Here is a 16,531-nt window from a genome sequence, read left to right as displayed (position 1 = left end):
AGTTAGCGTTATTATACGTCTCTCTCGCGTATTTCGTAACTTTCGCGGTCGTACACGCGCGGCGTGAGCGAGCGCGTGCGCACGCGAGATTAAATCACCGTTTCCAGTTATCGCGGCGGCAGCAAATATTTGCTACGTCGAAAGTTGTATAATCCTTTGCGCGATGTATCTTGATGATCTTTTACGAAAGATTTACGCACGTTCCGCGTATTCGAGATCTAGCTGTCGCGTCTGTTGCTCGCGCATGACTCTCTCGATTTTCGCAAAACCCCAGTTTATTTAGAAACGTCGCTGATTTATTGCGACTCTCTCGCTGTTGAGTGTCGCGCTCTTGTACACAGAGAAAAATATTCTTTGGACCTGTTGAATTCCAAGAAATCTGATCATCAGAATGCTCCAAATAAACTGATGTAAATATGATTAAATTTGATCGAATAGGGGCCAAGTTCTGGCGATATATTTTGTTTACTTTAATAATGTATCTCTTGTAACGTTTTTCTTTTTATTTATTCTTATAACGTATTTTAAAATTGAGTTCTGCACGGGGAAAAAATTTGATTGTATTAACATGAAGTTTGTGTTTGTAATCAACGAGTCTTGGTTGACGGAATTTCCGGTTCTTCGAGCCAAATTTGGATTATAAGAACCACAGCAATTTGGTATCCTTCAACTGAAACGCGTTGATTCGTTCATTAAAATTACACTTTACGTCCAAGGCTCTTGGCTACTCGCCATGGAACTCTTGATTGATGACATTAAAAGCGAGTAAATGCTCGCCCAAAATTTCTACAAAATATATCGAAATAAAAGATATATCTAAAAAGTGATACTTGCAATTAATTGAGCGTATTCTTGAAAATACTTCGGACACATTCTTTTTGCTCTAACAATTAACAAATAACCGTAAAGTTAATGTGGCATGTCTTCTGAATTTTTTGGAGTGAAATTTCATGTAGAGTGAACTCTCCACTCTGAATTATTGAGTAAATATTTGCCCTCGAAATTGAAGAGTAAATTTGATGTCCTCCATCGTCATATTCACTCTAATCGATTGCAACATTCGCTTGTATGGAGCGAGAATCCACTCTAAGCTTGAGTGAAACGTTCACTCTTGCGATTTAGAGCGGCAGTACTTTCACTATCATCTCAATAGTGAGAATATTGCTACTTTCCACTAGTTTTGAGTGATATTCCACTCAAATTCCACGCAAATTTAGAGTGCGCAATTTTCCTGTTTAAGCTACATTTCCTTGTTATTTTGTCACCTTAATTTTAGATTATTTATTTCGACATGCTGCTTGTAGAGATTTTAGATACATACATTACCACGCTCTTCTGACGTCATAAATCATGATGGTTACAGTAGCCAGGAGTCTTAATAAAGCCAAATTTCTTTTCTCCGTGTGACGATACTTCTTGCTTACTTTCGTAACGTACTTCAGAACTGCATTATTTCCTGCTTATTTCGTAACGTAGGTTTTTAGCGTTCAAGAAACATTGCACTGTCATATTTATTGGGTATAAATAATGTTATTTCAATGTGACAGATCCAAGTCGATATCACAGAGTATCATAGGAGTACCGAATTAAAAGAAATCTCTTTCTCTGCGTCGTACGAGAATGTGCCGTCCGGCTGTTTCTCACGCTCTCGCGTATACTACGTTAAACTACATTAGACGAATGTGGAGTAAGAAGCTTGAGTAACTTCCGCTCGAGATGCTCCTACGTACTTTCTCCTTTACCGCGTCTCACCGTGTCGCGTCTTTGTCGATCTCGACTCGATGATTGCATCAGCGATATTAACATCGATACCAACATCGATGGCGCGCCAATATGGCGGCAAAAATAACCCGACGCGACAGCTCGGGAAATGCATGAGCAATAGTAAGTAAGCGCCTCGCTTTTAATGCCGTATTACCGCGCACATGACAAGCGCGTCGAGGCGTTCTTAAGAAACGATTGCACGCGTACATACACTCGTCCGAAGGTGGTTGGGGGTTTCATGCATACACGGCGCTATTTTATGCATACGACAATTGTCGACGCGTATTAGTACCTACGGGACAAGAGGAGTCGTGCATAAAAAGGCGACTTAAGCTCAACAAATGAATATTCGTTCGTACACAGCTGTCGGTCACCACCACGACGCACGCGCATACTCGCTGCACATACACGCGACACGTGTAAACACGCACGCACGCACGTCGTGAGCTTTAACCTCCTCGCATGGTACACGATGGCTTCTCTAAGATCCGATCTAAGACTACATCTACAATGGATGTTAGGATGTGCTTCGTAAGTTTCTGTATGAATTATTAATTAATTTTTCTATATAAATTAACTAAACCGTGATTATCCCAGACAAGAAGGCGTTCAAGAGTGCTGCCAGAAGTAATAACACTTGTTCAGTGATGATTTAAAATGACCGTGACCCCTCCTAGGGCGTAGAATTTTTTTTAATAGACCTGCCTAGATTTTAATAAGTATATCTAGATTTCTTTTCTCTTTAGTACTGTTTTCTTTAAATTTTGAAAAATGTAATACAAAATATATTTAAATTTCGTTTGTATTTGCTATAAATTAAAAACAAATGCAATAGTTTAAGCAAAAAAAGGAATTTAATGTTTTAGCACACGAAACTTTTTCAGATATTTTGCACTGAAAAAAGTGATTGAGATTTTACTTGGACGTACAAAATTCGTTCAAGTAAACGTTTAGTCGATTGAACGAATTATACTGTTGCTGTAATGTGTTATATATCAATGATTGCGATTTGGTCAATAACTATATCAACGCAACTTATTGTTGCACTTACGCGTAATTTGTTAAATAATTACAATATTTCGATGAAAGCGGATGATCACCGATTTTGTCAATCCAATTACTTCTTTTCAGTATACTTAAAAAAGAAAAACTTAGGAATCACGACGTTTGATAACGAGGAGAACGTTTTCGTCAGAAATAACGTCGCAGTTTGGGATTCAGAGCAAAAGAGGCTCACTATATATATATATATATATATATAATTTATTACCATTCAGCTATACATAAACAATAGCCAAGAAGGGGACTTGGTTTACAAAAGCAGCTAATTAACATTCCAAAACATCCATTCTTCCATCCATTTTCCATTCTTTAAAATAACTACCTCACATCCTTATCTCATCCACAAATTTACTTCTATGCTAAAAGAGGCTCACTATATATTTATTGCAAGTCAAGTCCAATAAAACACAAATCGCTCACGACGCGCTAGCGACGAACCCGCGGGAAACCTGGACGTGTGCCTTACATCTTCGATGAAAACTCACGTGGCACGTTATCGTCGCCGCGTGCTGCTCCACCACTCCGGCGGGCAATAATAGCCCCGCGTGAAAGAACAAACGGAACGCCGTGGTGGTGATGGTGGTGGTGTGCGTGCGTGTGCGCGCGCGGAGCGCTCGCCACGGAGGAGGAATCCGATAGAAAGAGATCCGCCGTCGTCGTCGTGGCTCGCGGGAGGCTCTCGGCCTTCTGGCATTGCGACACTCGGCCGCTCGAGGGCCGCCGAGTCCACGATTCGTGGAAGCGCGCCTTCGGGCGACTCCTCGAATACTTCGAAATCAGTGACACACGGAGTTCATGCACGAGAGAGGAGAGAGCGTGCGTGGCGAGCTACGACGGCCGCGCGAATGTACGTCTACCGCGGGTGCACCGCGTTGTCGTGAGTCCAACCGATGACAACGACGACGACGAGGAGGAGGAGGAGGCGACAAGAGCGTAATAGTGACGGGCACGTATATAATTTTCCTGGGACTCTGTTGGAGAACGCGATACAACACTTGCGGGAGAGAAAGAAAAAGGGAGACGCTCGTGACGATAATTTGAGAGACGAGTCGTCAGAAGGCGAAAAGATAATAAGAAAAGGGCTTTTCGTAATAATAAGGATGAAAACGGGGTTGTATCGGCGACCCACAGATGGTCACCTAGAGTAGCGCATACACATCGTAGATATACGCACACACATCGCGGTGCAATTTAGTCTGCCTCCCTTCTCGCGTCGCGTCGCGAACGACGGACGACAGCTGCATGCGCGCGAGTCTTTGGGCCCTCCTCGTCGGTATTCCCGGAAAGCCACCATGCTGTTGCATAAAGACGGCGTAATTATTTCTATATAATTCGCTCAGGATACCGAAGTGGCCCCCGCGTAAGGAGAAAAGGGACAAAAAGTTTGCCACCGTGAGATTCCTGGTAGGACGTCGTTAAGCGCGCCGCGCGGGCGAGTGGAACGAACGGACGAACCAACCAACCAACCAGGCCAGCCAACGAACCAACATCGTGCCCTCGAGCGTCGGCTTTGACGCGGTCGAGAGAGACAGAAGAAGCGACTCGAAAACGTCGAAGATAAAGAAATAGAGGAGAAGAGACTTTTAAATTCTCATTTCTTTGTATTTTTACGACGAAGAGAGAGATTAGGCAACCTTTAAATTCTCATTTCCATGTCTCAACTTTGACACTAAAGGAAGAAATAAAGATAGAGAAAAGGGGACTTTTAAATTTTCAATTGTTATCTCTAAACTTTGATATTGAAAAGAAAGATGGAGGTAAAAAGAAGGAAATTTCTAAATTCTCAACTGTATCAACTTTGATGCTAAAAAGAGAGATAGAGAGTAGAGGACTTCTAACTTTTTATTTCCATCTCTCTCAATTTTAATATTGAAGATAGACAGAAAGAGACTTTTAAACTTTCATTTCCATCTCTCAACTTTGATGCTGAAGAGAAAGATAGAGATGGAAGAAAGGAGACTTCTAAATTCTCATTTCCATCTCTCAGTTTTGACACTGAAGAGAAAGATTGAGAGAGAAGGAGACTTTCAAATTCTCATTTTTATCTTTCAACTATGATGCTAAAAAGAGAGATAGAGGAGCGCTAAATTTTCATTTATAATCTTTCAATCTTCGCCGACCTCGATTGGCGGTGGCGGTGGCGGTCGCGTTCAGGGTTCGGCGAATCTCTCCAATCCACGGATGGCACAAATCGCGCGCGACGCGATCCGAATGTTCGAGCGCGCGAGGCACGATATCGCTTTTATTCCACGCTCGGCTTAACCGCGGCACTCTATATGCATGACGTGTGTATATGTATGTAGGTCAAACCATAATGAAATTCCGCGTATTAATAACGCATTGTATCGCATTCTTAGGGAGCGAGAGGGAGAGAGAAAGAGAGACACGCTTGGTCGCCGATACGAATACAGTAAACAGCGCGCCTTGACGTTCGCCGTTCTCGTCGTTGCGTGCACTTCGCGGGGACATACGCACTTCGCGGATCTAGGTCAGATTAAGATGGAATTCAGGCTAATAACGCGAATACGAATTGCACACTCGGTATTTGTCAGTAAAGTCGGCCACGACTCGGTACGAATCTCTCGCATCTCTTCCGCCGTTCTCAAACGTCAATGAAGGCCGACACCTCTCCTTCTTCTCCTCCACTCACTCCCGTGCGACAATAGTCAATGCTGGCATTAATCAACCGCGATGAAATTCACGTGCGTCCACGAATATATATCAACGTCGGTCGCTCGCGCAACGCACCGTATAGCCAACTGCGTCGGTAGATACGATGTTTCTCGTTATTCCGAGAATTGTGTACTGTGGCGCGTGCGCGCGCGCGATATACATACATACGTATTACCACGAATGCAGCCCACGTCCCGCGCTCCCCGCGGCGCAGCTCGTGCAATCGCGAGAATCGCGTGGCGAAATCCCGTCGTGCGTTTCCGCCTCTCTCTCTCTCTCTCTCTTTCCCTCTCTCCCTCTCTGATTCTCGCACGTGTGAACGAGTGAACGCACAATGCGAAATTTGTGCACGGTATCCTGTATGTGTGTTTCAACGTTTCACAGAGAAAGAAAGAAAGAGTGAGACAGCGATACTTATTATGTGCTCCGGGACACGTCGCCTAAGGTGCAACAGAAAATATTCACTATAATGATAAGTGACGTTTACATAATTCTGTGATTTATGGAAGAAACAAAACTGTTCAATTGTATGAGCTGTACAAATAAAGAAAAATACTAATACGGAAGATTGCACGGGAAAAGAACAGCACGGTTGACCTACACATAAGTCTGATTGTGCCAGATTCAATCTGGTCGGCACAATCAGATTTATGTGACCTAACCATACTGTTTTTTCCATATTTACAGAGAGTTTATTATGGATTTACAGACAGAAGGAGAAAGAGAGAGAAAGAGAAAGAGGGAGGGACCTTCTTTTCTTTCCTACGAGATTGTGTGACGCGCACTGCGGCATAGATACCGCGGGATCGCAATTATCATCTGGCGAGCGATGAATACGAGGAAACCGCGTTGCGGCTTATCGTCCTTTAAAGTTCCCGGTAGAGATCGATAATTGCGACTGCAGCACGGAGACTATTATCGACTGATTTATCTGTCGGCCCGATGACTCTCACTATTTTGAGAAGGCTCGTCTCATTGACAGTGCGTGTATTTCGGTCTCGGAAGAACCTCGGGCGGCACTGTAACGCTTCCGCTTAATCTGCTTAATTGCCTGTAGGATGTTGAGCAAGTGAGGCGAATGTTTCCTGAAAGCGCGCTCATGCTGTCGACAGTTTCTAAGATCACCACTGTACTCGCCCGAGTACCTGGTACCGCGGTGTGCAATGTCGTTTTCAGTAAGATTCCTTTCATACCACTCGACTCGGAAACACATCGACTTCTTGAAATTCGTTTTTTGAAAGGTGCCGGCCCTGACCGATGGCATTATACTTGTTCACGGAAACGCCCCCCTCTCTCTCCCACCTTGTCCTTCTCTTTTTTTAAGGAGCAAAACGACACATATGTCATTTTTCAGAAGTGTACTGACACGCGCGTCGCTTCGAATTTTATGGCTTCTCGGTATCGTTTGCCGTTATTTATTGTTCATGTTGTGCGTACCTTGGTTGGTTGCTTTAATGACCTTTCGGTATCGCCATATATGCTCTTTTAATTTGTGAGCACGCGCTCGTTCTTCTACGAGATGTCTGATAGCATCGTAATCGCTCGTGTAATTACCTTTTATTTCAAAGGAATCTTCATTAATGCGAACTCTCGAACGCTATACATGAAACATGCACGTCTGCAATTGCAGTATAACGATTGACTCCTCGGCATGGATTTTGCAATGGAGAAATATATTCTTTTTATGCCAATCAAGCGGGGAAAGGGGGGGGGGGGAGAATTACTTAAGAATAAACCATAGCCAACCTGTTAGGCTCGAAGGGAAGGAATTTTCTGTACCATCTCTCTCTTCGGAGTCAAAGTTGAGTGCTGGAAATGAAAATTTGGAAAAATTTCTTCTCTTTTATCTCTCCCTTCAGTACAGAAAAAATTATTATCCATTTAAAACTAATATACTCAAATTAACTATTATTGTCTCATATGTAAGCAACTATGTAATTTTGTTAGAAGAATTTAAAAATTTTGAATTTCAACAAAGTTACAATTTTATTTGAAAATTATAATAGCCTCGTGAAAAGTATAGTACGATTAGTTTGCTGATAATGATATCTTCTTCCGACATTTAAAAACATATTCTCAAATGCAACATTTTGCCCTTTCCATTCGTGAAGATTATTCTTGAATAATAAAAATATATTTTTCCTTGTTGAATCACATATAAAATGTATCAATGCGAGTAACTTATTTTCGTTTAACGCTATGCAATCCCACTTTAAGATGTAAAAAATGAAGGTACTTTCAGGACTAGAATATTTTTCTTTTCTATGCATTAAAGTTGAGAGAGAAATGAAAATTTAGAATTTTCCTCTCTTTCCCTTCTCGTTTCCTTCCTTTCCTCTTTCCCTTCAGCATCAAAGTTGAGAGATGGAAGCTCGAATTTGCTATACCTGTGTCGTACAGACGAAAAGTCTAATGAAACGCTTATTTCTTGTGGGAAAACACTCGTTCCTGCGATTAGCATTGCAAAGTCCGGCACTTCCGATCGAAATTCTCGTCGTTGACTCGTTAGCAGTTGCGTTTGCGTGTACGATTACTTCCCGGTATCGGCTGCGTGCGCGCGATAATCGGTCCGCGGGAATACAATTAATCGTTAGACGCCGCCGCGTCGTGTTATCAAGAAAGAAGCGATACGACTTTTGCGTTCCAGGTTCTTCTACGTATGACGAACAAGTGAATTGTTGACGTATACGCTCTCGAGAGCTAATCCCTGTCTGTCGTCACCACCACGCGATGTGATCTTCGATCGTGTACACTCGGTTACTAAACGGTAGCCACACATTTTTCCCAATGAAGGTGTACAGCTCTTCCAGTTCTCACAAATTAAAAGATACTGCTGACATGTAATCAGTTACGTCAGGAATTGAAGTGACAGTATAGAGTGCGAAAATAAATTTCATTAACGCAACATTTAAATTTTGTTATTCTCCCATAGTTTAAATCACGAACTTGAAAACTTTGAAAGTTCAAATAAATTTCTTTATTAACTGTGCGAACGCACGATCAGCAGCAGTGTCTCTCAATTGTGACAACCAAGAGGCGCTGCAACTTCATTCGGAAAAATGTGTGGCCACCGTTTAGTAGCCGAGTGTACACAACGTAATACACACACATACACATACAGGCAAAATGACGGAACTATTTTTATATCCGAGAAGCGCGGCCGATAATTAATTCAATAACGCCGATTCTCGCCAATTGACACCTAGCCGAGAACCGATCGTCTATCAACCATCCGTTTCGTTCTTCCAGACCCAGAGAGGCGTAAACGTGTTATGCCGATTGCTGTGCTCCGATTCCGGACGTGCGAGACTCCACGACGATGCTGACGGTGATGTGTCCCAACTGCCGGCACCGTTTTCGGGCAGCGCGATGCTGCGAGCCTGCCGGTGGCGGCGGAGGAGGAGGAGGAGGAGAAACCACCACCACCAGCAGCAGCTGCAACCGAAGGGAGGAGATGTTGGCCGAGGAGACGAGAGTCGTGAACGCCGGCTTCCCGGCCACAGCGACGACCACCGCGGCCACGGCGCCCACGACGGCGGCCTGCTACGTCGGCGGCCTTCTGGTGCCGCACGGCTACACCAGCGGTGACGGGACCTTCATAAACGCGCCCACGATCGTCCACGGACCCGCTGTCTTTCAGTCGGGTATGACCACTCCTACCGTTGAGATCGTCAGCTCCGATGCTACCACGATGGCTGATCACGCACAGCGACTCTCCGGCGCGATTCCTCGCAGCCAAGCGTTCGCGAGGCAGAGCTCTTGCCACGCGACCTCCTCGTTGATGCATTCGTCGCGGACGAGCTCGCTGAACGAGCCGCATTCTCCCGTTATCGTGGATTATGGGATAACGACACCCACGGAACAGCACGTCGCGACCAAGTGCGAACTCACCGACAGCACCGTGACTATCTCCACGCCCGGCATACAGTCCGGCGGTTATCTGATTCAGAGCACGGAGACTGGGATCTTGGTGCAAGCTCCGAAAGCGAGCATCGAGATCCGGCCGAAGCTCAACGACAGCAGCTGCCTCGTGCAAGATAAATCGCCCGAGGATGAGCGGCTGACAGCGTCTAGGTACAACACAGAGGCTAACAATATTCACCGGACACTCGTCGCGCCTCCGAGCGGATGTTCGGAATTGCCTGGATGCAGGAGGACATCGTTGTCCAGGATAACGACGGAGAGCAACGAAACGATGGAGTCGAGGCAGCGGAAGATACCGTGCTCGATAAGGACGAACAGTTGTTGCTGCTGCGGCGGCAACGGCGACGGCGGGACCGTTCAGAATCTCTGTCAGTGTCACGGTCGGCCGTACGACGTTTCGTCTCTCGAGAACAATCACGACTCCTTGTTGGTGGAGCCAATGGGCGGTGGTGGTGTGCAAATTCAAGTGAATGCCACGTTGCAGCTGCCCGCGAGCCTCGGCCAATGCAAGGTAAACATCACGGCGACGACGGCGGCGTTGCCGACGTCGAACCGGATGATCGCGACGGAGTCGCGCGTCAGAAACAACTTCAACGGCGGCGGCATCGTGCAGCCGGACGAGATCGTCAACAACAACGAGCGGAGCGACGGCACGCCGACCACACCGGTGTCCTGGCTCATGCCTTACCCGTGGAACTTGGACACGTACTTGATAGACAAGGATATAAACCGTCTGTGCGAGGTGAAGAGACTGCTGCAGATCTGTGGCTGGTACCACGAGGGCATCAGTTGGCAGCAGAGCGAGAACCTTCTAAAGAACGCGCCCGTGGGCCGCTGGCTGATGAGGGATAGCTCGGACAGCAGGTATACCTTCGCCGTGTCCGTGCAGACCAACAGAGGCCCCACGTCGGTCAGGGTGTACTACTTCCTTGAGCGGTTCCGGCTCGACGCCGAGCCGCGGCTGGTGCTGACGATGCCGCTCTTCGACTGCCCTATCAAGATGCTGGAGCACTATGTCGAATACTCGAAGAAGATGGACGAGCACCGGCGGGAGGTGTGGGTCGACTACAGCGGCCAGCTGTACAGTCAGATCTATCTGACGAAGCCCTTGGTCAAAGAGGTCAGGTCGTTGTCGCATCTGGCCCGACTCGCCGTGCACCGGAACAAGCTGCCTACAGACAACCTGCCGCTCTCAATCAAGAACTATCTCGCGGAGTATCCGTATACGCTTTGAGTGCGCGGTGTGTCTCTTCGCGACCGACATATACGCGTCTATCTTCCAGTAAATCTATACATACATATATTAAGCGGAGATTTTATTTTTCTATAACGCGGTGCGCGCGCGGAGAGGTCTCTCTTTGAGATCGCTCGTTCGATGGATTTGATTGGCTACGTCTCTCTTTCTCTCTCCCTCTCTCTGTCAGGTCAAGTTGACGATGGAGATTGTACACGAGTGTGGAAAGAGAATGTGAAGTTCGGAGAACGCGATAATACGTTTCTTAATCCAAATTATAACAGAGAATATTGCTCTTCGTCGAAACTCGCTTTGTAAAATACCGAGGTACTTTTCTTTCACATAGATTCGTGTAATATCTCAATCAAGAGGTCGTGAAACGACTGACGCGAACTTTAAAGTTCAATGAGGGTCGCGTCTGGTTATAGAGAGAGAACTACTCTACGTATTTCGGCGCTTTGAACAAAACTGATAAGCTCCGCGCGTCACACGTCGTAGGCAGCTAAAGCGAATACGAGGCACATCAGGTTAACTTGTTTTCATCTCGACCGTCGGCCGATCTATCGGAGACAATACACTACGTAATAACGAGCATAATAAGTCGAGAGAAGTGCATGAAAGAATAGGCGTGAGATCTTTGAAACGTCGAGAGCGGGAAAGTACGCTACTCGCGAGTCTTGGACTCGGACGGAATCAGTTGGCGCACGCCACGGCATAATATTAGAATATGTACGCGATACACACATATATATACACACATGTACATGTACGCGTACGTCGGATTCTATCACCAAACACTTCGCGGTAAAAAACGAAGGAGAAAAAAGCTACTTATATGCATTCAAAGGGGCAGGAGAGCGCGCGACTTGTCTCGCGCGTCGAAAGCATGCCAAGATCGTCGATCGGTTCACGTGAAACGGTTTATACGAAAGGGTACCATTTACATACCCTGATTGAACGTAATCTCGATAACTATACCTTTGATAGTTCGCGAGTACTATTGAGATATTTAGACAACGATACCCATTCGAATAATACTAAAAAACGAGAAGGAGGAGGGACGGTCATGAGAGATATTCGACGTGCCACACATGGACGTTCGAAGTTACAGCGATCGTATTTATTTGTGAAAAGGGAAGAACAATTCTCTATCATTTCTCGTAGTACTGTCGCGATAGAGATAGTCACGCTTTATGTATCGCGGAATTGTCGCAGTAGCTCGCGCACGGAGGACGTAACATTAAGTTTATTTTATTGGACGAGCAACGTGGAACTTTGACGCGAGCAAGCGAGTATCGTATCGCTAGCAAACGGCAGAAGAAGGAAGAAATTCGCGAGTCCTTCTCTTCCGAACGCTATGCGAATGACAGCAGAGGTGTGAAAATTATTAGAATAATTTTGATTTCTTTATCCATTTTCTCTAATTGTTCTTATCAATTAATGCATAATTTTTAGGAGATATTATAATTTGTTATCGATACTTCTTATAGATTTAAAATGATTACAGATTTTTATTATATATGGGATAACTAAATGTGATATAAATAATGATGGATATATCGTATAGTATATTATATCCTGTGTTGTATGATATATTTGGTATATAAAGATAAATTTTTTATATTAGAAATAGCGGGTTACTTATACACTAAGAAAAATACTGGAAAATTCATTTTTGGGATAAAGTTTATTTTTGTGAAATAATTTGTCATTTACATAATTTAGTCGTGTAACATGTAATCTGTAATTATCGAATCTGAAATTATTTGAAATCTATGAGGAATATCGATAACAAATTATAATATTTCCTGAAATCAATTATTTATTGAGAAGAATAATTAGAGAAAATGAATAAAGGAATGAAAATTATTGTAATTATTTTCAGTTCTTTGCATATATCTGTTTACCGAGTAGCGAACTCGGAAATAATCAATCGTTTCATTTCTTATCCGCTGATTTCCATTAAAAAATTTGCAATGTAAAATAACCTTTACGTTGAAAGTCTAGAGGAACTCGAGATTCTGTGTTTCTTCTTCTTTTTTTTTTGTTTTTAATCATACTGATGGTCTCGCGACCGCGCTTAATGCAGTTTAATCATTAGACAATTTGATGATTGTGTTACGTCCGTCGTTCGTGTAATTCTTTCTCGATTGCCGCATGAGGAAACGCTCATTCACTTGCCCCGTCGACGCGCCCTCAGCAGCTGGAGACCTCGCGAAGTCTAATTGTCGCGCGCGTGCGCACACTGTATCCGCTGTGTTTTAAATCACAATCGGGAAAGATCTCGTACGATTCTTTTAATCTCCGTGAGCCAATCGCTCCTTGTGTTTTACTTTTGACAGCTGGACGAAGCGAAACGTAGACTTAGGTGTGTAGATTTATGTGCGTCACACTCGAGGATGAGCACAGCACAGCTTGAATCAACGTCGACTAATCTGCTCGATCCTAACCCTCCAGATTTCTGACAATTCTGCGATCTCTCGGGTCGCCGTTCTTCGATCACTTCTCCGCGTGGCGGTTTTATAAACTTTTCATATTCGTAGCGCCTATACGCCGATTGGTCTGACTGTATTCAGTCTGACTGTATTCCAAATTGACTCGTTAGACTCTAGTCGGTCAAGAGTTCAGCCGCTGCTTCGGATCCCCGAGATTAGTTGATGCGATGGCTCGTGTGAGCTTTCCTACGACAGCAAAGCGGTCTCTCGTCGAAGCTGCCGCGTGGATCCCGTGTTGTAAAACAGGGAAGCGAAAAAAGAAAAGAAAAAAACAGTAGGCGTATACGAAAGTTAGGTATAAAGTTACTATACGTGCGTCCCATGAGCCCGGACACTCACTCCCGTTTGCACACACATACACACACAACAACACACAAGACATACATATATGTATATATTTTTCTAAAAAACCGCGAAATTCCGAGCGAGTCTCTTAAGGATAACTAGAAAACATTGCGTGTACGGGAGACTTAGCGGAGAGAGAAGGAGAAGTAATAGCCGTAGGAGCGAGAGGAGGAGCGGGAGAAGGAAGAAGGAGCGCGTGTGTCGCGCTGGCACGTATAAATAAGCGCGTGTGCATCGTATGTATGCGAAGGCGTGGGTGACTGCACGCTTTTGCGAACGTATACGTACGCATACGGCCGTGGCGATTGTTAACGGCTCGCGCGGCGTAGTGCGCGAGAGAATAGTAGCGCGTGTGTGTGAGCGTGTGTGTGTGTCTGTCTCTACATTAGAGATATGCGAGCGGTTCGGTACCGAGGCGATTCTCAGAAGCGGTAATTGCTACGAGATAACATTACACGCGATTTGCGCGCGCGTATGTGCGTGTGCGCGCATGTAATTTGCAGTTGCGATATAAACGCGATAGACACAAGCGCGTTGTGTCATGGCGACAGCGAGGCTGGGGAAGGGCAGAAAGGGAGGGAGGGAGGAAGCAAGCAAGCAAGCAAGCAAGCAAGCAAGCAAGCAAGCAAGCAAAGTGGGGTAAGATTAGAAGATGTATAACACGTAGTTTTGCGAATGTACGTGTATTAACGTCGCACGGATGCCTCGCGGATCTCTGCGCGGACTTGCCCTCCCGTCGGCTGGAAAGATCTCCAGGGACATGTCACTTTCCCGCTTGCGAGTCAGAAAAGTCGCATGTAAAAAAGCCGCTTGTTATGAACTCTATCTCGCAGCGACGAACGAGACGGCGTCGGCCGTTGTCGGCGGTAGCTAGTTTCGGTATGGTGTATCGTATCTGCGCTCGGGCGGAGACTGATCAGGCCGAAAACTGCCAATTTTCACTCGTGAAGTTTGTGTGCCTATGCGCGACCCGGGGCCCGTCGTTCGCTCGTCGACACTCGCCTGACGAACGTTCGATTGCACACGGCACAGCTGTGTGTGGAGTCGCTAAACACGCGCGTTGTACCGAATGCTGGGCGAGCGAACCGTCTGGGTCGGCTTTAGAGACGCTCGAGTCGGAACTAGGTCGATCCAATCTCTCGAGGTTTTGTCGCATCGACGTGTGCTCGCGAGCAGCGGAGGACAATTGGCCACGTTATGCAAGAACGACCTTCAACTCGCAGACCTATGATTTTTGAGTTTTTATCTCACCAATAAATAGTCCACACGTCCTTCTACATGAAGCATAAAAGATCTAAAAATTTATGGGCGCTTTAATTAATTAAATAACAATTTTTGCTTATTTTCCGCTTTTATTTGTTGCGTCTTTTATCATTTCGAGGGCTAAACTTACCAACAAAGGCCTCTTTAGACCCGCATTAATAGTTATTATTTGAAACTCGTTTCACAAGTGAGATACTCAGATTTAAATTCATAGTTAAATGAGAGTTTTGAGAGTCGAATCGCGCGATTACTGATATAAATGTCACATATGTATCGTAATTCAATTGAAAAACTTGGATTTAACTCTGAATAAAAATCTGAGTATTTCACATGAGATAAGTTTCAGGTAATAACTGTTAATACAGGTTTTAAAGAGAAGAAAATTGACCATGCTTCTTGAACGATTGCGAAGAACTTCAGTGCTATTTGTATTTTTTAAACTTTTATCTTTATTTTTCTCAAAACGTATTTCTTGTAGGTTGGATCATTTTTGCATAACTACGACCAATCATGTCAATGTCATTTTTTCATATACGATGAAACCGCATTGAAAGATCCTCCCGCAAAAGTGCACGGAAAGCTTAGTAAAACTTGGTGAAGAGAAAAAAGAACGAAGAGTCCGCTACTGGCGAGACCGCGCTTCGTCGAACATTCTTAGTACAAAAGATGATCAGGAAGATTCGAGCGCTTTTCTAAGTCTGTCTTCACGATATTATTTGTCTTGAGTATATTATCGTTATGTAATATAGCATTCCTCGTACGCGTTCATCACTAGCGTGTAATCTTTCTTGTTGTTGGTCGATTTTGTGCGAAAAATTTCAACGCAAGGAAGGACGAGGATGTTTTCGAGGAATTCCAACCCGGATATTGCAACGAATGCATGTTTATATTTTGTGCAAGGCAGATTTAGGATTACTTCTAAGTATTTGTGTCATTATTCACTCTGTATCTGTCATGACGTTGTCGATGCAACCGCATGCATTCTCGCAAATTCGGAAGGGCTGTCTCAACATTTGAAGCGGTCTCTTTTTCCCTCTCTCCCTCGGCGAAGCTCTGTTCTGTGATACATCGAGGCATCGCCGAGTAATTTGAGGATATGCATCAGGGGAGAGGGGAGATTTTGCTTTTCAAACGCGACTCGGATCGACCGGATATATTGACTCGCGTGTCGTTGTCGTTAGATTCTTTTCCGCATACGACACCTTTATGAAACATCTACGCACTTCGTATATAAATTAAACGATGTTTAAGGACTTTCAAGACCATGTCTTTTATATTGCAATTAACACGATATGTATAGCGAACAAATTATAAATTATTAAAAACCTATTTATTATGAAAGAAAGTGTTATCTATGTTGTATTTCCTGTCATATTTTTTCTCGGTATATTACTGTTAATATTGTTATTATTTTAGCATTATTATCATTCAATCGGTATAATCGTTCAGTACCTCTTACAAATAATTTCCTACGAGTAACACGTATATTTCCGTGCTAATTATGTTTCAAAGACCTGTACTGACTTAAAATCTGGAAATTTTAAGTTATCCGACTCGTTAAGTAATACTATGATTTCAATCTTTAATGACTACTTTAAAGACGGTGACTTGTTGGAATCTTTGGGCCAAAAGCACTTTGAAGCTTTTATTTTTCTTATAAAAAGTTGTTAGGAAAGTTAACAATTTAATCATAATTTTAGAGCGCTATGGTCTACGTGGCGCCATCTAGTGGTATCGATTAAAAATCTGTTAAGCGTAAGTAGAGTAAGTA

The 16,531-nt window shown here is 44.2% G+C and overlaps 1 protein-coding gene across 2 annotated transcripts in view; it reads left to right on the top strand.

Moving 5' to 3' along the window:
- The window catches only part of LOC116846021, a 37,583-nt gene extending 22,535 nt beyond the window's left edge, over positions 1 to 15,048 (top strand). For both annotated transcript variants that reach the window (XM_032819329.1, XM_032819328.1), the window contains exon 2: positions 8,749 to 15,048. In XM_032819329.1, coding sequence (XP_032675220.1) covers positions 8,819 to 10,657 — 1,839 coding nt within the window. In that variant the 5' untranslated portion in view covers positions 8,749 to 8,818 and the 3' untranslated portion in view covers positions 10,658 to 15,048. The remainder of the gene's footprint in view (positions 1 to 8,748) is intronic.
- The last annotated feature ends 1,483 nt before the right edge of the window (positions 15,049 to 16,531 follow it).

Source organism: Odontomachus brunneus, unplaced genomic scaffold (assembly GCF_010583005.1).
Source record: "Odontomachus brunneus isolate Ranch 3 - 2012 unplaced genomic scaffold, Obru_v1 Obru_scaffold_060, whole genome shotgun sequence".
Taxonomy (NCBI): Eukaryota; Metazoa; Arthropoda; class Insecta; order Hymenoptera; family Formicidae; genus Odontomachus; species Odontomachus brunneus.
Note: the sequence above shows the minus strand (reverse complement) of the source record. Positions and strands in the feature narration are given on the sequence as shown.